Source organism: Mirounga leonina, unplaced genomic scaffold (assembly GCF_011800145.1).
Source record: "Mirounga leonina isolate KUSES-001 unplaced genomic scaffold, KU_Mleo_1.0 Mir_91, whole genome shotgun sequence".
Lineage (NCBI taxonomy): Eukaryota > Metazoa > Chordata > Mammalia > Carnivora > Phocidae > Mirounga > Mirounga leonina.
The window spans coordinates 31,687,186-31,711,899 of record NW_023270839.1 but is presented as its reverse complement, the minus strand read 5'-3'; the positions used below and the strand labels follow the sequence as shown (position 1 = coordinate 31,711,899).

Below are 24,714 nucleotides of genomic sequence, written 5' to 3'. Positions count from 1 at the left end.
GACAAGATATTAGACCATACTAAGGAATTACTGTTATTTAGACATGGTAATGGCATGGTTGTTACATAAGACAAAATTCTTTTCAGGTAGAGATCAATACTGAATTATTTATATGGTAATGATGTATCTAGGATATGTTTTAAAATAGTCGAGCAAAAAAGAACAGAAAAAAATGAAATTGGAGTGGAAGAGTAGAGAAAGAAGATTGGAAAAGTATGATAGCTATTGAAAGTGAATGATGGATAGCTGAGGGTATATTTTAATATTCTTACTATTGATGTTTGAAATTTTCTGGGGTAAAATGTTTGGAAAAGTACTTATTGAAGTAGTAGTTTGTATTTTAAAATAAAACACAAATGTTTGTTGCTCTGAAGCTTTGATGAAAAATACCTGATTCTGGAGGACAAATAACTGAAGTTACTTTTAAAAAAAAATTCAGGCAGAAGAAAACAAAAGATTGAGGGAACTCCAGCTTGAACAAGAAGAAAAATTGGCTATGGAATTGGCAAAACTAAAACATGAAAGTCTAAAGGATGAAAAGATGAGGCAACAAGTAAGAGAAAACAGGTATCTTGGTTTTTATAAATTTCATTTATTTTGTCTTTGCCTTTAAACTTTTATCTAATGCTTAGCACCTGAGAGTGAAATTTCTTTCTTTGTATCATTGCACTTAAGTTAATATTTTGTCTGGAAATACTTATTGCTTTAAATGCTATATATATTCATTTGGGAAAAGAAGTCGTGTTCAAAGAAGTAAAGTATTTAAGGTGAAAATAAATAGCAATTTCTTCTCTTTTTTTAAAATGACCTAAAAAATAGACTCATGAGGGGCGCCTGGGTGGCTCAGTCATCTAAGTATCTGACTTTGGCTCAGGTCATGATCTCGGGGTCCTAGGATATAGCCCCACTTTGGTCTCCCGGCTCAACAGGGAGTCTCTCTGCCCCTTCCCCACCCATGTGCTCGCGTGCTCTCTCTCTTTCAAATAAAAAAATAAAATCTTAAAAAATATGACGCATGAATCCTACTCTTCAGTGAAACCTTAGGGGATACGTAATTTAATTTTCTACACTGACAAATTTCCTACAGTATTTCTGGAAAGTGGCTGGTCAGCTATGGCTCAATACCTCTGGTGATTGGGATAGAAACTTCTTTTTTCATTCAGCCCTAACTTTGAATAATCTTTTTCCCCCTGTTGTTTCAAAATTAATTTCCCTGTAACTTTCATGCATTTATCTCAGTTCTGCTATCTGATGAAAAACATTTAGTTCTTACTTAGAATATCCTTTCATTTATGAATCCCCTAAATGTTTTCTTCTATAAGTTAAATATCCTTCATTTGTTCCATATATAATATGATTTCAAGCTCCTTCACCATCCTGGTTTTCTTCTGTAGATGTAATTTACATAATTATTGTTCTAAAATATTGCCCTCATAATTGTGTATGATGAATGTTCTAGGGTACTGCTTAATACTCCTAGTAGTGGGACTGTTAACCACGTTGTTCTAGAATATATTTCTTAATATTGCTTAAGATGGAATTGCTTTTTTGGAGCAGGCATGCCACACTGTTGACTAAAACTCAGGGCTAACTAAATGCTCATCCTATAGTTACATAGTTTGAATATATTAGAAATTTACTTTGATAATTGTTACATATTATCTTAACTGAACTGGACTTCCGTAGGATATTATATAACCCATGAGTGAGCTTCAGGGATTTTGAGCTTCATTAAATTATATTTATATGTTTGACAAATGTACCCATTGTATTTTTCTGGGTCCACAACTTTTATCAAATTCTTTAAGGGATTACTAATGCTTAAAGATTTAAAATTGCCACTAATGTCTTCCTATTGTTCTAGTTGCAAACTATCTTTTTGGACATTAATTCTCCAGTCATTGTTAGCTATCCCTCATGGGTTTATGTTTATCTGGAGACGAAATAAATATTTCATCATGTATTTGTCTAATTCACTGATCTAAAAATTAAATAGAGGAACTCCCACTTCTAGCAGTTTTTAGACAAGGTGATTCAAATAAATGCTCTCTCTGAGAACATAATATCTGGAGAAAGTATAAAAGATCTGAGAGAGGAAGGAAACCAGAATGGTGAGCTTGGCATTTGTAGCTACACTTCTTCTGGAGGTTCTGCTGATTCCAAAATGATGGCTGAGAGGCCAATAAGCATGTTGCAAGCTGTTCAACATTATTTTACAAGTTTTATGCGTAAGATTTGTACACTTTATGTTTTACTTCAATAATACAGAATTCAATTAGATTTTATTTTTTTAATTTTTTTTTTAAGATTTTATTTATTTATTTGACAGAGAGAGAGAGACAGCAAGAGAGGGAACACAAGCAGGGGGAGTGGGAGAGAGAGAAGCAGGCTTCCCGTGGATCAGGGAGCCCGATGCGGGGCTCGACCCCAGGACCCTGGGATCATGACCTGAGCCGAAGGCAGAAGGCAGACGCTTAACGACTGAGCCACCCAGGTGCCCCTTCAATTAGATTTTATTAGATAGAAACAGATGAAGAGATTATGTGCAAGCAGGTTAGTGGAAAATATCCAGAATAAAGCACAGAGAGACAAAAGGATAGAAAGATACAAAAGAAAACTTAAAAGAGATAAGGGCTATGATGGAAAGTTCTAACAGATGTATAATTTTAGTTCTGGTAGTAGAAATAAAAGAGGATGATGCAGAAGCATTATTTGAAAAGACGCTGGCCAAGAATTTCCAAACATGATAAAAGACATAAAGCCACAGGTTAAAAACACAACAAACGATGAAAACTATATCTATACTCACCCTAGTCAAACTTTTGAAAGCCAACAATAAAGAAAACCATGAAAATCACAAAAGTAGCCCCACAAAAGACTACTACCTTCAAAGGAGCAGCACTAAGAAGTATGACTGGATTTTGAAAGCCAGGAGTGAAAATGAGAAGACCATGGATTTAAAGGGCCATAATAAAATAATGGCCCATATAGAATTCTATACTTCGTGAAAATTTTCTTCAAACTTAAGGCAAAAGTTATTCAGTTGAGTACTTATTCAAATAGGGTATGCTGTTTCTCAGCAGTGTCAAAACTTCTAAGAGTTTTTCACTTTTTGCATAAGCCATGGTAGAATTTTGACTTATGCAGAAATGGACCATTATTCTGATCAGTGTTTTCATCTGCTAATTGGCAGGTCTAAATTCAAGGAAATGTTTGCTGTGGTACTCAAAATATATCCTAAGTTATTAAAATAAATCTATAGTAAGATTAAACTCTTTAAATTTAAAAGAAATGAATTTTTAAAAACCAGGGTGAATTTGGAAAGCTCATTGAAATTTATTTTGAAAATAACTGAGTTTGAAAGTCATGAGATTGTTTTGTTATTTGATTTTTGAACACATGATTTTTTTTTTTTTTGCACTGCTTTAAAAAATTTTATTTCAATGCAACCGTAACACACCAGAGTAGGTGTGAAACCCAAAGATGGGAGCACCATATCTTATCATTGCTTCCCCGGAAGCTGAAGCAAAGATACAGCACTGAGAACACATAGACTGATCTTTCCTATTTCTGAGACCACATGAGAAAAAGGCATTTTTCTAACTAAAGTCCAATCATAACATTTTTCATTTAAAGTCAGTGTCTCAAATTGCAACCTGCAGGTGAACCACAAAACTGCTATGATGCCTGTAAGCCTCGTATTTCTTAAGGACACAGGCCAAAATGTCCAATTTAAAGAAAGCATGGTATTTCACAGATGTCATGAGACACTTGCTTAAACAGAAAGGAGAGCTTTAAAATGCAAATGATACTTTGTGAAATTTTTTTTTAAGCACTAAAAAGAAGGCTGAGGGAGGAAATTACAAAGATTATAGAACACATGATTTTTTAATCCAAGAAAATATTTAAAAGACAGTTTATCACTGCTTTTTTTTTTAAAGATTTTATTTATTTATTTGACAGAGAGAGACACAGCGAGAGAGGGAACACAAGCAGGGGGATTGCGAGAGGGAAAAGCAGGCTCCTTGTTGAGCAGGGAGCCCGATGTGGGGCTCGATCCCGGGACCCTGGGACCATGACCCGAGCCAAAGGCAGATGCTTAACGACTGAGCCCCCCAGGCCCCCCAGTTTATCACTGCTTTTAACTTGAGATGGGACAGTTACTCCCTATTTTTAGAAGTCCTTTTTAAATTATAGCATGAATCAATTAATAATTACATGTGTGATTAGTAATTTTAATTACTTAAAATTATGATTAATTGTATAATTAATTTTTATAATTACATAATTAGCAACTATACATATATTACATAGTTAACACATAGGTATATGAAAGCAAAAAGAATTACCTCATATGTAATTTGTATTTAAGTTCAGCAAAAACTAGCCCAAAGAAGAGATAAAAGATAGTCTTCCGTTATTAAATACATAACCAGTTCCTTGCTGGTGCCTGTACAATTACAACAATCAAAGGTTTATAGCAACCAAGTGAATGCTGAATGAAGAAAAAGCAACTTAGAAATGGTACCAAAGTTTGTGGTATTTTTTTTTTTACTTGTCCTTGCTCCATCTCTTCCCAGCTCTGAGGCAGTCTTGAAGTAGCCCATATTGTGAGTATCTATCCCTGGATCTAGAGAGAGCAGAGCAGATCTTAATTAGAAAATTATTGTATATTTATGTTTTAACCTACTTGGGAGCTACCTGAAGGGTTGACACAAGATGCTCATCTCTGTTTCACTTAACTCCTAACTCACTCAGTCCAGAAAAGCAAATTATATCTCTGATAAGAATTTAAATCCAGAATATATTTAACAACAAAAGACAACCCAATTCAAAAATAAGCAAAGTATTAGAGATTTATTCAAAGAAGATAGACAGTAGGCAATTAGCACATGAGAAAAACACTCAACATCATTAGTCATTAGGGAAATTGCTAGGATAGCTATAATAAAAATAATGGAAAATAAATGTTAGTGAGCATGGAAACAAATTGGAACCCTTAGACATTGCTGGTAGGAATGTAAAATGGTGCAAGCACTATGGAAAACAGTTCGGCGGTTCTCAAAAAGTTATACAATTACCATGTGATTTAGTAATTCCACCCCTTGGTAGATACCCACAAGGATTGAAAACTGAGACTTAATCAGGTATTTGTACACTAGTGTTTAATGCAGCATTATTCATTATTCATAATAGCCAAAAGGTGGAAACAATCCAAATGTCCATCAACAGATGAATAGATAAACTTTGGTGTGTGTGTGTGTGTGTGTGTGTGTATAGTGGAATATCATTCAGTTATGAAAAGGAATGAAGTTCTGATACGTGCTACAATATGGTTGAACCTTGAAAACAATATGTTAAGCCAGACACAAGAGGATAAATACTGTATAATTCCACTTATGTGAAATAACTAGTACAGGTAAATTTATAGAGACAAAAAGTAGTTAGAGGTTACCAGGTATTAGGGAAAGGGAGGAATGGGGAGTTATTACTTAAATGAGTACATTTCTGTTTAGAATTATGAAAAATTTCTGGAAATAGTGATAGATGGTTGTAGAACATTCTGAATGTAATTAACACCACTGAATTGTACACTTAAAATAGTTAAAAATGACAAATTTTTGTTTTATGTATTTTACCACAATAAAAAAGTTAAAGGATTAAAAAAACCCAAATTTACAGGTTTAGCTAAAGCTGTTACTCAAGAGTAATTTATAATCTGAAATGACTAATAGAAATGAAGGCTCCATCTGGAATTATTAGAAAATGAACAGCAAATTTCCATCTGGCATGATTACGAAAAGAATGTAGAAGAACAATAAGAGCAGAAACAAATACATTAGAATGTTAGCATAAAGTAGAATCAAAGCCAAGACTTGTGCCTTTAAAAAGGCTAATAAAATTGACAACCCCTGACAAGAATGATAAAGTATAAGAGAGAATGCATGAATAACCAATTTTAGGAATGGATGATAGTACATCACTATACATCATACAAATATTTGCTAGATGGTAGGATATTGTGAACAATTTGATACAAATAAATTTGGAAATTTAGATAAATTCGTAAATAGAACATTTTACCAAACTGACTGGCACAAGTAGTAGCAGAAACCTATAATTTTATAATTAACCTTGTTCACAAAGAAACCTTCATGGCTAGTTGGTTGGTGAATTTTACCAAACACTCAAATAAGAACACCAGTCTCACATAGGTTTGCAGAGTGGAAAAAGAGGGAACACTTCCCAGTTGATTTTAATAAGATCAGTACCTGAATAGGATAAAAAAATTATAGACTGTTTCTCTTGAATTTAGCTACTATAATTTGAAATTAGTATCAAAGCCACTGGCATGTGAGAAAGATATTACATCTGACTAAATTTAACTTATCCTAGGAATACAAAGTTGGTTTAACTAGAAAATCAATAAATGTAATGCATCCCATTAACAGAATATAATAGAAAAACTATATGAGAAGAAGCCAATTGATATAAATCAACATCACTCTAAGATTAAAAAAAAGGATTAGGAAATTAAGAATAAAATGGAGTTTACAGTAACATCATACTTAATGGCAAACGTTAAACACTTTATTAAGAAGACAGGGATGCTTGCTATAATACCTTGTACTAATCTTTGTATTGGACATACTAGCCAGTGCAATAATGCAAGAAAAGTAAATGAAAGGTGTTAGGATTGGCAGTAAAGAAATAAAACTTTAATTATTCCCAGATGATATGATTGTGTATGTAGAAAATGCAAAAGAATCTATGTATAAATTTATAAGTTCAGCAGTGTTGTTGGATGTGAAGTCAATATGCATTAACTGTATTTCTGTAAATTAGCAACAATTAGAGAATGAAATTTTTAAAATAATTTTTACAAGAGCATAAAAAATAAATACCTAATGAAAGAGCTATAAAACCTCAACACTGAAAGAAAACAAAAATAAACCATTATTAATAGTTTTTAAAAACAGAAATAATTGGAAGGATATACCATGTTTATTGAAGACTCAGTATTGTGAACATGTCAGTACTCTCCAAACTGATTTATAAATTCAGTATAATCCTAATCAGAATCTCAGCCATTATTGTTTATTGTGACACTTGACAAGCTGATTCTAAAATGTATATGGAAATGCAAAGTACCAAGAATGGCTAAGATGATCTTTAAGAAGACCAAAATTGGAGACTTATTCTCTAGGATATGAAAAATTATTATAAAGCTACAATAATTATGATAGTGTGGTTTTAGCACAGAATAAATAAATGGGTCAGTGGAATAGAATGGAGCAGATCTTCTCACCCAGAAAATTTAAACCCTAATGGCCTAAGGCATCTGTTATCTGTAATGAGTTAACTGACCTCCTATCAGTCTAAAACAATACCAACTATATGCTATGAGAAAATTAAAATATAGGTTCTCAGTCTTCTGTGGGGCTTAATTCTCTTATGGAACCCCAGTTGAGGAAGGATGGGATATATTAAAAAACAGATCCATGCATAGATGCACACCTCAACTTCATGACAGTGCAGAGCACTGTGATTGGCCTGGTGCTGCAGAACATTCAGAAATGGACAGTTTTATAAAATGGTACTGGATCAATTCAATAGCCATATGTACAAAAATGAGCTTGATTTTCACCTCACACTACATACAGAAATCAATTCTTGAATGACTGTAGTCTAAAAGTCAATGGTGAAACAAAGTTTTGAGAGACTAATATAAGAAAATACCTTTATGTGTGTGCAGTAGGCAACATTTCTTAAAACAGGACACAGAAATCATTGACAATGAAGAAAAAGATTGGTGAATTAGAATACTTCTCTTCATCTAAAGAAACCACGGTGGGAGTGAGTACAGACTGGAATGAAATATTTCCAATGCATATAAGCAACAAAAGACTTCTATCAAGAATATATAAAGAACTTCTATGCAACAATAAGAAGTAGACAATTTAGTCTAAAAATGGGCAAAAAAATATTGAACAAAAACTTCACAGAAGATGTAGAAAGGACTCAAACATATGAAAAGGTCTCAGTTTCATTTTAATAATAGGGAAACAAATTAAAACCCCAGTGATAGATTACACACCGCAAGAGTGGTTAAATTGAAAAAGAATGACAAGACCACAGAGTGCTGCTGGGATGTGTAGCGGTGTAAGCGCTCTGAGTGCAAAGCTGTGCAAAGCACTGGAAAGGTGGCATTTTCTCTTCTACATTTGAACACAGCCTACCTGTGACTCAGAAATTTCATTCCTAGGTATATAGCCAATAGAAATGTGTGTACTTGTCCTTCAAATGAAGGTCATTTATTTGCATGTTAGTTATTTGGAATTTGATGCACTTTTTTTTGGAGAAGTGATATATATTGTGATTGGGTTCATACATTGGTTTACAAATATTAATACCTAACTCTTAACAAAAACCCTTGTAAATATATCGCAGCCTGTCAGAGTAAAATATATAGACTAACTTAGAAACTTAATCCTCATTTATTATTTTTATGAAAGAAAGCAATCTTGTGTCATATACATTTACATCTACAACAGGAAGGGCAAGAAGGACACATCGCAACACCAAGAATAGCTCTCCTCTTACCCATGATGACTGTCTCTTTGGAGGTATAGGGTACTTGTAAGTTGTTTATAATTAGGTGAGTGCCTCTGTTCTAGTAAGAATTAAGATGTGTTCGGGGCACCTGGGTGGCGCAGTTGGTTAAGCATCCGACTCAGCTCAGGTCGTGATGTCAGGGTTGTGAGCTCAAGCCCTGCATTGGGCTCCAGGCTCAGTGCAGAGTCTGCTTCAGACTCTCCCTCTACTCCCTACCCCCCCCCCCACTCTCTCTCTCTAAAATAAATAATCTTAAAAAAAAGAATTAATTTGTGCATCCAAGTAACATCTAAGGACCCTTCCAACTCAGAATTCTCATATTCAGAATTCTGGCACATTAAAATGAAAAGTTGTATATGGCATTTTGTTTTCCACTATAGCTAGGGAAGGGATAGATTCAAAAGCAGTTTAGAGATTATCTGAGGGCAATCCTCATTTTTAACGGATAAGCAAACAAGCCCAGAAAAGTGAAGCAAACTTGCCCATGGTCATTCCTCTTCATCATCATCATCAAAAAATAGTTACCATTCATAGAGTGTTTACTATGTAACAGGTACTTTTCTAAGCTTTTTATAGGCATTAACTAATTCCCATAGCTAACCCTTCTACAGATCACAAAACCGAGGTATAAAATTTAAGTTACTCGCTTTAAACCACTCCACTCTAGTTCTTTTAGCTCGATAGCATTGGTAGCTGGACAGAAGTTTTAACCAATATTGATAAACCATCTTCTCTCTGAGTCATACTCTGGCAAAAGGTTTTTAGTGATGATTATTGGAAATAAAAGGGTTGTTTTGTCTGGAAAATTAATTATAATGCCTCATTTCATATGCATTCTGATTTTTCTTTGTGTGAAGGGAGGAAAGGATATTGTTTTCAAGATACTTAATAATATCACAGACCTGTACCTCTGAAACAATACATTATATGTTAAAAAAAAAAAAAAAAGAAATCAGGAAGGGAAGAGTGAAGGGGGAAAAATCAGAAGGGGAGACGAACCACGAGAGACTATGGACTCTGAGAAACAAACAGGGTTCTAGAGGGGAGGCGGTGGGGAGGACGGGTTAGCCTGGTGATGGGTATTAAAGAGGGCATGTACTGCATGGAGCACTGGGTGTTATACGCAAACAATGAATCATGAAACACTACATCAAAAACTAATGATGTGATGTCTGGTGAGTAACGTAACATAATAAAAAAAAATACCAAAAAAAAATATCTTTTACATTTAGAAAAAAGTTCTTTTAAATTTCAGATATAGACCTTTAAAATAGTAAGAAATATGGTCCTCAATTTTAAATTTCTGTCTTTTTTTTAAACAGTATTGAGCTCAGAGAATTGGAGAAGAAATTAAAAGCAGCTTACATGAATAAAGAAAGGGCAGCTCAGATTGCAGAGAAGGATGCCATTAAATACGAACAAATGGTAATCATGTTTATGTTTTCTATATTTTTAGCTTCATTTAGAAAACCAAAAATAGACCAATTTTGTGAAAATTGTCACATACTATAAAGAATTTACACTGCTAGGTTTCTTAAATACTTTTATACTTTTCAGATCCTTAAGGCACAGGAACTCATAGATTATTTAATAGTGAGCCTTGTTTAACTTAATATTAGAGCCTTTTGGAGACACAGAGAATGAGGTTGCTGTTTAGAATGAATAGCTATACTCAGTAAGTCTAAGCATTCCTTGTGGTCTCTTACTGATCATTCTTTGGCAAATCAATACAGTACAAGTTGTTAGTGTGATCAATAATATTTTAGAATGTTATTAAATTTTGTACTTGTTAAATGTTTTAAAAATTAAAATATTTTATAATTTTAGGCAGGAAACTTGCCTGTTTTTTAAGTAGCTACCTCTTTTCTCCTGTTTCTATTTTTATCCCCTTTTCTAACTCCTGACCTAACTGCCAAGTTCAGGGCAAGAGTTAATCTTGGGCAAAGGAGTTTCAGACACATTTACCTGTGATGGTATACAGTAAATGTAGAATTGGGTTTATTGAGTTAACACTTCAAACCATTATACCATCACTTGAGCCCTCATGGTCCCGTGGAAAGGCTAGATGTAGATGAAAAGGTCTGACTGCAATATTACATGGTCTTGTAAGTTCTTTTCTCTTGTTTCTCTATTATTATGTAGAGCATTTTGGTGGTAGAATTTCCTCTTTCCTAGATCCCTTTCAAAGATGTCATACAGCTGTTAAAGGGAAGAGGTAGAGGTAAATGTTCTGGCTTTTAAAGTTGGTCTGAATATATTACAGGTTAAAAAGAAAAAAGCAAGCTGCAGAAAAATCAAGTTGGAGAGTAATACATATCACAGACCATTTTTATTTTTTAAACCTTTATGTGTACATCAACCTATGTGTAGATATCAACATACACACGTTCACACACACACATACAGTTAGAGAAATAATATCAAAATACTTAACCAGCGCAGTGTGATAGAGGCATCTAATACGATGAGATGCTGGCCCTAGCGATCTGTGTATGCGTGTGTGTTAGTATAGGAAAAGTCTGGAGCATTGCACAGCCAGCTACTGACTGGGATTGTCTTTGCTGAGATGGGTTGTAGCAGAGAATGAGGAGACTTCATTTCCTAAGCCATGTAGTTCTTTTCTAAGCTTGCAAAAATAAAGTAGAACATAAACAATGTACTCTCTGGCTAGTAGCTTGCAGTTTTACCCTGATTCTTGAGGTTTCTCAAAGCAATTGTACATTTTAATCTGACTCCTTAAAGAATTGCCGCTATTTTCTAAATAAAATTGGTCCATAAAAATTAAACTCAAATAGTCCTAGATCTTGACTAGGTGTCGAGATATCTAGGTGCCAGTTTGGGCTCTGTCTTTCTGAGCTTTAGCCTTATCTGTGAAATGAAAATATTGTATTTCTATGTGTACAGCAATGTATACAAAGATGTTTTTATCATTTCACATTTTTTTAAAGAACCTAGTACAGCATGTGATAAGAAAATAGAAGCAGAGAAAGAGTTTTGGTCAAGTCATATTAATATTGTATGTGGTAAAGGCTTCAATTAGATCAGGAATGGCATTCAGCATTCATATTTTAATCTGTTTCTTCTTGTCTATTTGATGCTGTTAACCATTCTAGTGTTTGAATTGTGATCATAATGGTAAAAGGTAATAAAAATTGCCTCAATATATTTAATTTACAACTTATTTGGTTAATGATTTCAAAATGCTCAAAACAAATAAGGGGTTTAACCTAGTTAAGAAGCAAGATTGTCTCTAACTCAGAGGGAATGGTCTTGAATGAGTGAATTAAAAGCCACAGAAAACAGACACAGTGGTATATATGACTCTTTTGAGTTAAAGTGATTATAAAGGGCATTTGATAAAAGAGAAATGACAGACTTCAAAGGCAAGAAACAAAGTTTAGGCTGGGAGAAACATAAGAGTTGCTCAGAGCTGTTTAATAGTAGACCTGTCTGAAAAAGAGTCCCGTCCTTGCTGTAAATGGCAGCTGATACACAGGGGAGCTAAGAATTGCCTGTATCAACTTTTAAATAAAAGAAAAAGAGGACTGCTGCTTTTTAAACATAGTATTAATAAAGTACTTCTAATTTTATTTGCTGTTTTTCAAATGTGGAGTTATCAGTTATCCTTATCCTGTATTTCCTTGAGACCTACTTGAAGGAATGGGAAAGCCTCTTTAGGGTTTGACTCATCATTCAAACCCTTCAGGTGACAGTAACTTTCCTTAGCTTTTTATCTTGACAGATGAAAATATTTTATGCAATAGGCTGTATAATATTCCATTACATCTGTTTTGAGATATTCTATTATACTGTGCTCACATTTGAAAACGGAAAGATGAATTTTGTTTTAATAACAGAAACGTGATGCTGAAATAGCTAAAACCATGATGGAAGAACACGAGAGAGCAATAAAGGAAGAAAGTGCTGCAGAAGACAAACGGAATAAAGTAAAAGCACAGTATTACCTTGACTTAGAGAAACAACTTGAAGAACAAGAAAAGAAAAAGCAGGAAGCGTATGAGCAGTTACTAAAAGAGAAACTCATGATTGATGAAATTGTTAGGAAAATCTATGAAGAAGATCAATTGTAAGTTTATCCCAGCTTCTTTACATGCCTAAACATTGAGATTCGATTTATCTTAAGCTTGTTTTGAAGACGTAAAGCAACTGAACAGTGCCTAGTACATAGTAAGTCCTCAATAAATGTTACAATCATATAAACTGAGATCAACTCCTGTTTATCTTTGTAAGCATGATAATTACCTGATAACAAATGCTTATTAAGTAACAGAATGATTAAACCTTTGTTTTGTTAAATATTCCCATATTGTGTCAGAGGACTTGTATTCTGATCATTTATTTGCTAGACAGCTAAAGTGGAGAGTGCTGCTAGGCTTATGTAAACAGATTGTTGGCCTTTCTGAGATGGATGCATAAAACTTCATTAACAGTTTAGAGGAGAGGTATAAGTAGTATTTTACTCAGAATATTCATACCTGTCATTTATATTTAGCGGCACATAGTGGATACTCAAAATGTTTGTGGTATTAATGAATGAATAAACTATAAGTAGAAAAGCTGTGGGGTGCCTGGGTGGCTCTGTCAGTTAAGCATCCGACTCTTGATTTTGGCTCGGGTCATGATCTCAGGGTTGTGAGATCGAGCCCCATGTCAAGCTTCACGCTCAGTGGGGAGTCTGCTTGAGATTCTCCTTCTCCCTCTGTCCCTCCCCCTCCTTGTGCTCCCTCACTCTCTCTCTCTTAAATAAAGAAAGAAATAAAAAGAAAAGCTGTTTTGCCCACATTATTATCAACTGAAGGAAATGACACATTTTTCAATATTATTTCTGTTACTATAAAACGACACTCACTATTGCTTTTTAGGGAAAGACAACAAAAGTTAGAAAAAATGAATGTAACTCGAAGGTATATAGAAGAGTTTCAGAAAGAGCAGGCTCTCTGGAGAAAGAAGAAACGTGAGGAGATGGAAGAAGAAAATAGAAAAATCATCGAATTCACCAACATGCAGCAACAAAGAGAAGAAGATCGGATGGCAAAAGTTCAAGAAAATGAGGAAAAAAAGCTACAGCTTCAGAACATGGTATTAAAATAACCACTTCTTTAACATTAGAGAAATTCTGAAATAATTGTTATTGAATTTGTTTCCTATTAATGTTTGTGTGTTTCTTTAAAAATTTAATAGCTGACTCAGAAATTGGAAGAAATGCTACAGCAACGTGAAGATTTGGAACAAGTGCGACAAGAATTATACCAGGAAGAACAAGCTGAAATACATAAGATGAAGCTAAAAGTAAGTTTTCCAAATGGAAAGAATGATTAACATAGAGAAGAATATCATTTTGAGATGAAGCGGGAGAAAAATGGTAGATCTAAACCCAACATAATTACATTATGTATAAATACTAAAATTAGGGGTGCCTGGGTGGCTCAGTCGGTTAAGTGTCTGCCTTTGGCTCAGGTCATGATCCCAGGGTCCTGGGATTGAGTCCCGCATCCAGCTCCCTGCTCCCTCCCTCTGCCCCTCCCCTGCTTGTGCTCTCTCTCCCTCTCTCTCTAAGTAAATAAAAGCTTTTAAAACAAAACAAAAACCCACTAAGAAGAAAAATTTTCAGGCTGGATAAAAAAAGCTAGACCTAGGCAGCAGTTAACAAACAGCATAAAAGGCATGATTCAACTGTCTTATCTATAAGAAACACAATTTAAAGGAAGACATATAGTTCAAAAACAAAAGGATGGAGAGAGATATACTAAACACTAATCAAAAGCAAGTTAGGGTGGAAATCATGATGCTAATAAGGGTAAATTCATCTAGAGGATATAACAGCCCTAAAGGTGGATGAACCTAAATAAAGCTTCAAAATGGATGAAATAAAACTGAAAGGAGAAAGAGACAAATCTGTAATTATAGTTGAGAATTTCAATATTCCTTCTCAACAGAATATAGTGTTGAATAATATATCCTGACCTCAAGTCAGGATGACTTGCCAATTTTCTAATTGGGTTGCTTATTCATTTATTGTAGAGTTTTGAGAGTTCTTTATGTATTCTTTTGTCAGGTCTTTTGTCAGGTGTGTAGGTTTACATATATTTTCTCTTAGTCTGTAGCTCGTCTTTTCATCTTCTTAACAGGGTCTTTCTCCAAGCAAATGTTTTCAGTTTCTGTGAGGCCCAGTTTACCAATTTCAATTTTTATAGATTATAATTTGACATCAATTCTAGGAAGTTTTTGCCTAAATCCTGAAGAATTTTTTTTTCTAAAACCTTTTTACTTTTACATTTATATCTGTGATCTGCTTTTGGTTTTTCAAGTTCACCGACTTTTAATATCAGCTTTCTTGAAGTATAATTGACATATAAAATTATAAGATATTTAGAGTATACATTATGGTGATTTATGTCTACCTTGGGAAATGATTCTCTCCATCTAGTTAATTAACATCTATCACCTCACATATTTATCTTTTTGATGAGAGCATTTAAGTTCTCCTCTTAGCAAATTTCAGTTATACAATACAGTATTATTAACTATAGTCATTATGTTTTACATTAGATCCTCAGACCTTACTCATCTTATAGCTGAACTTTGTACCCTTTTACCAACCTCTTCTGATTTCCCCTGCCCTCCAGCTTATTAATTCTGTCTTATTATATACAAAAATTAAATGAATGAGACAAAAAAACTGAAACTACAAAATTTCTAGAAGAAAACATAGCAGAAAGACTTTATGACCTTGAGAAGGGTGAAGATTTTTTAGTAGGCTAATAAAGGCATGATCCATAAAGGAAAAAGTTAGAAATTAGGTTTCATCAAAACTAATAACTTCCTAACACTTAGGAAAATGTAAATGTAAGGCACAGTCTGGGAAACAGTATTCCCTACATTTTTTTTTTTTAATTTTATTATGTTATGTTAATCACCCTACATTACATCATTAGTTTTTGATGTAGTGTCCCATGATTCATTGTTTGTGTGTAACACCCAGTGCTCCATGCAGTACATGCCCTCCTTAATACCCATCACCGGGCTAACCCATCTCCCACCCCCCTCCCCTCTAGAACCCTCAGTTTGTCTCTCAGTACATCATTAGTTTTTGATGTAGTATTCCATGACTCATTGTTTGCATATAACACCCAGTGCTCCATTCAATACGTGCCCTCTTTAATACCCATTCCCTACATGTATCTTAAAAAAAATTTTTATTCAGAATATAGAAAGAATGCTTATAACTCAATAATAGGATATAAAGAACCCAGTTTTTTTTCATGAACAAGAAGTCTAAACAAACATTTCATAAAACAAATATATGAATAGCCAATATACAATAAATTGTTAGCTATTAGTATTATTTTCAATATTTTTCAGCTGTATCAAAACAGATCATTTTAGATAATACTGTTTTATCAGTGAGGAGGAAACAGATACCATAGTATTGATATCAAAGCCAATTGCATGTATATTCTTAATGATTAACTGCATATAAGAATGTAAAATATGTACATTTCTTTTTAAAAACAACTTAATGTAATCAATTTATATATATCTAATATCAAATTACCCAAAAAAGTTAAGAATAAAATGATGGATGAAGGCATAACAGGTATATATGAACAAATGAAGCAGACAGGCAAGGTCATCATCCCATAAGTAGAACATCAAATGAATCCCAGATATTACAGATGAAAGGTATAATTGATAATGAAGGTTTTACAGAATAAACATTTAATTTTCTATGAAACATTACATTGAAGTATGTAACTTTAAAAGCTATTAAATCTCCAAAGAAAATTTACCAGAATAACACAAGGGGAAATTGTGTTTAACACCACTATATTTTCATCTTTTAACTGAAAATCTAAAAATACTCTTTTCAATTATTGGTTGAAGAGGAAATCTGCAGGTAATTAAGAGGATGAGATTACTACATATCAAAATCTTATCAGATTTATAAAACTGATCTCTGAGGCAATTAATTATTAAACAAGAAACACTGGTAAAACTTACCTAGGCAGCCAATTCAGTAACTTAGATAACAATACAAATTCAAGTATGAGGCAAGAATATGGAAGGAAATCATAAAGATACAAGTGGAAATTTTCTAAAAGTCAGGAAAACACATTAGCATTAATTAATCCAGTTACTTAGTATTGGGGGGCAAAGCTTATACTCTGCAAAAACATACTAAAAGAGAAAAGCAAAACCAAAACGAGAAGGACTAAAGGGTCTATAAATGAAAAAGATTAGAAAATAGTGAAAGGTGGGGTGCCTGGGTGGCGCAGTCAGTTGAGTGTCCGACTCTTGGTTTCAGCTCATGGGATCTCTGGATTGTGAGATCGTGAGATGGAGCCCCACACTGGGCTTCATGCGTAGTGTGGAGTCTGCTGAAGATTCTCTCTCCCTCTCTCTCTGCCCTCCCCCCTCCACTCTAAAATAAATAAATCTTTTTAAACAAATAGTGAAAGCGTCATTCAACTGTATACTCCTAAAATGGGAAAAATATTCATGGCACAATCTTCTGCATTAAAAATATAGTGATTTCAAAAAATGTGGAAAAAGCAGGCAAAATAAGATCACTAAGGATATATCCTATATGCAGAGCTTTTCGTGGCCTGCCTCATACCCTCTTAGCCCCACATTTGATTTCAGTGATAGCTGTGGAGAACGCTTGTGGGGGCTTACACTGACTCTGCTGACAGCTTCCTCAAGTGTGGTGGTGGGGGGGGGCTGGGAGTTAACACCCTCTGGGGCATCCGTCAACCAACAGGGGACAGAAATTAAGGGCTGAATGCTTCTTCCTGTCAGCCTTTGGGACAGACTTGAAAGGTGCTCCACACATTCCTCACAAGGTCCTGGCAGGATTAAGCCACAGCTGCCCACATAGTAACCAGGTCAGTGATGCCCCCATATTTTGGCTTTTCTTCCTTCCCTATTTCTCTCTGCTTGTCCCTCACTGCTGCTTCCTGAGTTCTTCTCCCATAAATATGTATACACAAATATTTGTCCAAGGCTCTGCTTTCAGAGGAGAACCCAGACCAAGATACCTCTAAAAGTTTACAGGCTCAGAGTTAGTTTTATAACAAATTATTTCAAACTTTCAGTGAATAGCTATTTCTTTTTTTTAAAGAGTTTATTTATTTGACAGAGAGCAGGAGAGACAGCGAGAGAGAGCACAAGCAGGGGGAGCAGCAGAAGCAGAGGGAGAAGCAGACTCCCCACTGAGCAGGGAGCCCGATGTGGGGCTCGATCCCAGGACCCCGGGATCATGACCTGAGCCGAAGGCAGACGCTTAACGACTGAGCCACCCAGGGGCCCCTGAATAGCTATTTCTTAAACCACAATATGGGTTGTAAAATTATATAGTCCCTATTACATATATATATAAAATCCTGATCCAGACAGATCAAAAGTTCAGGAATATTTTTCTAGTAGAAAAAAAATAATGAACTGTGTTTTGTTTTGTTTTGTTTTGCTAACACTTCCCTGATTTTTAGCCAGATGTCTTTACCACTGATTGGATCAAACTAAAATTTGTATGGGAGATGGATGCCAGGAGATGTCAACAGTTCATTTGGTTCAATGTGTGTTTTCTCTGTGCAAGGTATTATGATAAGCTCTGGAGGAATTCTAAGCTGAGACCATATCTGCCTTCATTGGGCCTTCTGACTTGTATATCTTACATGGCAGATGAACGAACACAAACTATAATATCATAAAAACACCGTGGCCAGCATCCCAAAGTAAAATAATAGATATGATATATAAAATAATAAAAAAAATATGCCCTGTAGGAATTTATTCTTAAGTGAGGAGATAAGGCATGGCCATATGAAATAAAATTAAATGTTGGGAAAATTCAATGGTATCAAAGGTCCAAAAGACAGATATGTAGGAATTAGAGTGATTAGAAAAGGCTTTCTGGAGATGGGATTTGAACTCATTAGATAGAGTTAAGTGAGGAAAAAGAGGTTGAATATTCAAGATAATGAAAAGGTTACTATAACTGATATTCCAAATTGACTCACTTAAAACCCACTCCTATCCTTTTTGTCTTACTTTATTATAAAGACTATAAAGTTGAAACCACATTTCTCTTCTTTTAGCTAGAATTATTCACAGGACCTAAGTTATCTCCCAAGTTATCCCTCCACCTCAAGGTGTGAAGATAGAAGTGGGCAAAGTGAGGTTGCAGTCACACGTAGACGACTGGATCATGGGGTGTAGTTTTGGTAGAGTTATTATCATGGAATTTGAGCCATTACCAAAAATAGATGGTAACCAAGATGGCAGCTGGTTCCCTGGCCCTCTTGGAGGTTCTCTATGCCTCCTGCTGGCCTGTGGTAAATCCCTTATAGTTTGTGTTACCTATAAAAGCCCTGCCCCTACAGCTGTTGTTAAGGCAGTATTTTGAATGCCCTGAGGATACGGCTTACCTCCTGGAAATTGTGTTAGAATTAGGCATGGCTGGTTACAGTTGAGAAGGAATTAAAATTTACATCAGTCCTAATCGGATAGACAATAAAGCAAAGTAGTAAAGGTGTGCAAGGTATTGCACAAAAAATGTAAACATTTTTCAATTATGTTTGAAATTTTTTATTAATGAAATGTTAGGAAAATTAAAGCTTGTAGGAAAAGACTTTAACTGCGCCAAGTAAATTTGAATTTTCCCAAGAAACTTGTGATTGTCATTTCTAGATTATTATTCTGAAAAATATTTACCAGTGATTTGAACCACAGTTTCAGGCAAGATTCTAGAATGATCCTAGGGGGTACAAATTTCACAGACCACAGATTTAATAACTTCAGGTGTGCAAAAAAGTTTTTATATCAGCTCCTTCCAAAATATATACAAATTAAAATTTAAAAATAAAAGAAGGCAATCCAGAGGTAACAAGTCCTTTATCCCAACGAGTCTTAAAAGGATGGGGAAAAGTGTCATCTTGAAAAGGCTTAATTTTTCAGTTTTATTTCATCTTGTAACACTGCACTCAAGCAAATTCTGTCCACCCTTTCTTTATGAATCTGCTGTAAAGAAACAGTTACTGAATTAATGTTACATGGATTGTTGTTTAGGAGGAAGCAGAAGAGAAATTGAGAAAGCAAAAGGAGTTGAAGCAAAATTTTATAGAACAAATGGCCCTGAAGGAATTAGTACTCCAGGCTGCAAAAGAGGAAGAGGAGACCTTTAGAAAGGCAATGCTAGCTAAGCTTGCTGAGGATGATCGGATAGAACTGATGAATACTCAGAAACAAAGAATGAAGCAACTAGAACACAGGAGGGCTGTGGAAAAACTCATTGAAGAGCGTCGCAACCAGTTCCTTGCGGACAAAGTAAGAAAAAGTGTTCTTTTTTGTTATTGTCACTGAACCAACAATCAGCTGCTCATCTGTTTCTCCACTAAACATTTAACTGAGACCCTTGTATGTGCCAGATGCTGTTAGATATCTGTTTACTAATTATATGGTGTAGATATTTTTTGACCAATCATTTATTAATGCATCTAGAATATATTTATTGATCCTTTCTATGTGCTACACACTGGTTGGCTGGTGTTGAGAACATAAATACAACTAAGTCCACAATATCTATGAGTTTATGGTCTTGGTTAAAGAAAATATATAAAAGCAATCATTATAAAGACAGGCCAAGTACATGTGATAAGAATCACAAAGGTACGGGCATCTTGGTGTGGTAGAGAGGACACAGGTCACGAATGCACTGGGTGCTATTTTAGGGAAAGTGACTTTATCCAGAGGTACCCACTGAAGAATTAGGTAAGCCACACAGTAAGTTCTGCCCTTGGAAAGATGACTTGAGGAGGGGTACTGGGGGGAGACATGAGGGGAGTAAGACAGGAGACTGGGAGACCAGTTGGGACGTTACCATGGTAAGTCTGTCATAGGTGGGGGAAGGCTGTGCAGATGGAGAAGGCGCCATCTGAGATAGGAGGGAGATAGACTCAATGGCGCTTGGTGGCTGGTTAGGTCCAGAGCGGGGAGAGGATTATGGCTGCTGCTTCTGCTAAATAATACTGTTGCTCCAGCTTCAGTGAGGGGGTAAGGTCCTAGCGAAAACAAAGAGAAGTAGATTTCAAGGGGGGAGATAATTCCATCTTGTCCGCATTGATTCTGAGGCCCCAGGGGGAGATTTCTTAGTTGGCAATGTAGATTTCAGAGTTGGAGAGGGAACTAGGTTTGTGCCTTTGGACACATTGATTTCTCTATTTTATGTTTCATTCATAAACCTGAAATAATACTTAGATAATCTGCCTCACTAGTTCGTTGAGCTTTGAGAACCAAATAAGATAATATATAAGTGGTTTGTAAACATAAACAGCTCTAAATATGAAGAGTACAGACTAGGCATATGGTACATATTTTTAATTAAAAGAAGTGGTAGCGATAACAATGAACATTTACTGAGCGTTTACATGTGTCATTCGCTATTCTAAGCTCATTACAAGCAAAGTGGTAACTTTAAACTTTCAACCTATGAGTTAGGTACTGTTCTACCGCTATTTTAAGGATGTGGAAACTGAGGCATAGAGAGATGATATATATATTGCTCAAGGTTTCACAGCAAGTGGCAGAGTGGGGATTAATAAATTAACTATTGTAATGAAGACCTTTTTCTGTATGGGTGGACAGGAAGAAATCTCGAGATATTCTTATAATCAACAGATACTGACCTGCTAGGCATTCTGCTGAGTGTTGGTGACGGAACCAAAATAAATAAAAGTTAATTCTGGTAGCTTCTAGGGTAGTGCAAAAAATAGGTCCCAAAAGACTCGATTATATATAAAATTATACTAAGAATACATTTCTTAAATGTACAATGTAAACATTTATAGAATTTGGTAGTTGTAATTTACTAGTTGTGCAATACAGTTGACCCATGAACAGCACAGGGCTTAGGGGTGCTGACCCCTCCCCCAGTCAGAAGTCCACATTTAACTTTTGACTCCCCCAAAACTTAACTAATAGCCTACTGAGGACCCGAAGCCTTACTGATAACATAAAGATTCAATTAGCACTTATTTTATATATGTATTACATCCTGCATTCTTACAGTAAGCTAGAGAAAACATTTTTAAGAAAATCATGAGAAAATACATTTATAGTACTGTATTTATTGAAAAAAAAAATACGGGTACAGGGACCTGTGCAGTTCAAACCTGTGTTGTTCACTGGTCAACTGTACATTTATGGTGGAACCATGTGGGTTTACCTGGAAATACATAAAAGATGAATAAAAGCAGAAGGCTTTTCTAAGTTGGCAACATATGGAATTACCACAATGAGAAATTTGAATGATAGGCAAAGAAGTTTAGATATGATACAATAGGAAATTAGTGATCATAACATGGTCTTTAGCAAGAGGAGAAGGTAGTAATTCAAGAAAGAGGTGATGAGGACCTGGAATAGGTTCACAGAGCAGTGGAAGAAGCAAGAAAGGGAAGAGTTTAATATTTTGAAAGGAAGAGGAGACTGGTATGACTTTTTTGGACCATGTAGGGTAGAGTGGAGGAAGGAGTCAAAATAACTCCAAGGTTTCAAATATGAGAAACTCAAAGAATACCAAGTGCTGTTATGTTTTGAGGTGGAACAAAAAGATACAATTACTTCAGTTTTAATCATGGTGGGTGTGAAAGAGAAGTGCAAATTGAAAATATCCTGAAGGCAGTTGACCCAGAGGAGCAAAACTTAGGTCAGATTTTCCTAGAAATACATATCTGGCATTAAGTAGCACAGAGAGAGAGGTTCAAGCTAAGATGATTCCTCCAAAGAATATATTATGAGAAACAATAAGGGGGCCAATCAAGTCTTGGTGAACATTCTTATTTGGGAGTAGGAGGAGGAGGAAAAAAACAATGACAAGACCAAGAGATGGTTAGAAAAGCAAAAGAATCTGGATGGTATATCACAGAAAACCAAAAGAGATCAGCTCTGTCTTTTGCCTGCTCCATGAGGTGTTGGGATACTTTGGTTCTCCTCTATGCTTACTTACTTCATGCCATAGTTCTGTTGCCATACTTCCAGATGTCTAAATGACATAGTTGGAAATCTTGTAGGTGGCCTTAGAATTTAGGTTTCCAAAAGTAAACATTCCAGACAAACCTTTTCCAATTTCTGTAGCCTGACTCTTGGTTAAAGACCACATATTCAGTCGGTCACCCATGTCTATGACCTTGGAATCATTCCTGGATTTTTACCCATTCTGATTCTAGTAATTTTTAGTCAGCCACCAAATTCTATTGACTTCACCTCAGCAATAAGTCTTAAATCCAGTTTCTTTTCTTCATAACTTAGTTCAGACATTTAATATCATTCCTGCGGACTACTGAAATGGTCATCTACTTTTCTCCAGTCCATCTGCGGCTAGTTACTATGGGTTTAAAAAAACTCATTATGTCTTCCTCCTGCTTAAACTTAAGTGGATTGCGGCATTAATTCCCAATTCCTTAGCTTTGATATAAACCAATCATGATTTACTCTAACCTTTAAAAGGGTTAACCTATAAACACCTAGCATTTTGCCTAGCAAGTGGAAAATAATGTTTGTTGATTCAGTGAGGGTGATCAACACTGTCAAATGAGCAGAGCAGTCAGGAGGATGAAAATTAGAAGGCTTTTGAAACTGATCAGAAGGCTTTGAATACTCATTGCCTAGAAAGAGGTAGAAACAGTGACGAACCATCCCATCTCACGGCTTACAGGGCTAATTAGAAAGCTCCTAGAAAAGTTAGCAAGACAACTGAAAATGGAAATCAGATAAAACTACCTAAAGCCTAGATACTTCAAACAATTTGTCTTAATTTTCTCTGATGTAAATATTCCTAGTATGAAGCTGTGTCCTTCAAGTGTCCGTGAGATTGGTCACGTCCCAAGGGCAAGGGTAGATTTTTATGATCATGGAAAATATTAATCCATTCCTTTCTAATCCTATAAGGCTGTAACTACTTTTTAGATTTTAGAGGTATTCCTAAAATAGTATCTACAATTCTGTCTAGCTCTAAAAAATTCGTATGGTTAGTCAGACAAAAATCTGAAACTCCCCAGGAAATAGTTTCCTACTACCAGCTATGCAGACTTTGTCCTAAATGGACAACTGATTTCAGACTTTTCTAAACTCTTTATCCTAATGTACTATAAAAATGTTTATTAGGCTATTTAATGTGTTTTACCACATCCTAAGAAGAGAAATCTTGTATTCTACCCAAATTAGAGACTACATCATTGGACAAAAATCTAACAAGTGAGCTTTCCTCACATCATAGAACTTTTTTGCATCTCCTTTTTGTAAGAAACAGATCAGTTAGGACTAGGTTTGGCTATAGGTACAGAGTACCAAATTAATAGTGGCTTAGTAGATAGGGGGAGTTTATTCTCCCACATAAAAGTCTAAAGATAGATAGGCAATTCAGGGCTGGATGGAGGCTTTTTCAGTCTTCAGGAACCAGGTTCAGCCTAGCTTTTCACTGTGGCTTCTACAGAGTAAAGTCTTTATCTTCATGGTCTAAGTTGGATCTTCACCCTTCATGTTTCAAGCGGCAGATGGGAAAGGTAAAGAAGGGACAAAGTGAGTATATGAGATTGATTCCCAGAATCTGCATATGATACTTCTGCTTATATTCCATTGGCACAAACCAAGTCCTATTTTGACCACACCTGACTGTAAGGTAGCCTTAGAAATGTAGTCTCAAAAAGAAAATTCAGGTATAACGATTCCATGGCAGATTCTATTACCCTATTTGATCTTAGAGATAACATAAATAAGATCCACTCAACTCTTTGATTCAGGAACAAGATGGGTGAGAGTGTCTTTTCTCAATTAGCTGTATCAATGCTGCTTCTGATTCTGTAATGCAGATCATATCATAGTCTACAAAATATTCTTATGAGAAGCAATTACAGGTTTAAGTGGCATTGGATATGGCTGTGTCCTAGCATCCTTCTTTAGCTTCATCTGGTAACTATGAAGAGTTATTAAGTTATGTAAAAGCTTGCCTCCCATTGTAGAAAAATAGACATACTCTTTTCTAGTTTGCAAGACTTTGACAAGGAGTGGTCTGAAGAAATGACC

General features: G+C 35.2%; 2 protein-coding genes across 2 annotated transcripts in view; one reads left to right on the top strand and one right to left on the bottom strand.

The window, feature by feature from the left end:
* Nucleotides 1–24,714, top strand: part of MNS1 (meiosis specific nuclear structural 1) — a 40,293-nt gene that overhangs the window by 12,496 nt on the left and 3,083 nt on the right. Inside the window, exons 3-8 of the mRNA XM_034994735.1 lie at nucleotides 440–567; nucleotides 9,939–10,041; nucleotides 12,474–12,703; nucleotides 13,500–13,716; nucleotides 13,819–13,926; nucleotides 19,705–19,962. Coding sequence (XP_034850626.1) covers nucleotides 440–567; nucleotides 9,939–10,041; nucleotides 12,474–12,703; nucleotides 13,500–13,716; nucleotides 13,819–13,926; nucleotides 19,705–19,962 — 1,044 coding nt within the window. The remainder of the gene's footprint in view (nucleotides 1–439; nucleotides 568–9,938; nucleotides 10,042–12,473; nucleotides 12,704–13,499; nucleotides 13,717–13,818; nucleotides 13,927–19,704; nucleotides 19,963–24,714) is intronic.
* Nucleotides 4,063–24,714, bottom strand: part of TEX9 (testis expressed 9) — a 159,685-nt gene continuing 139,033 nt past the window's right edge. The window contains exon 12 of the mRNA XM_034994737.1: nucleotides 4,063–4,630. The gene's annotated coding sequence lies outside the window, so the exon portion shown is untranslated. The remainder of the gene's footprint in view (nucleotides 4,631–24,714) is intronic.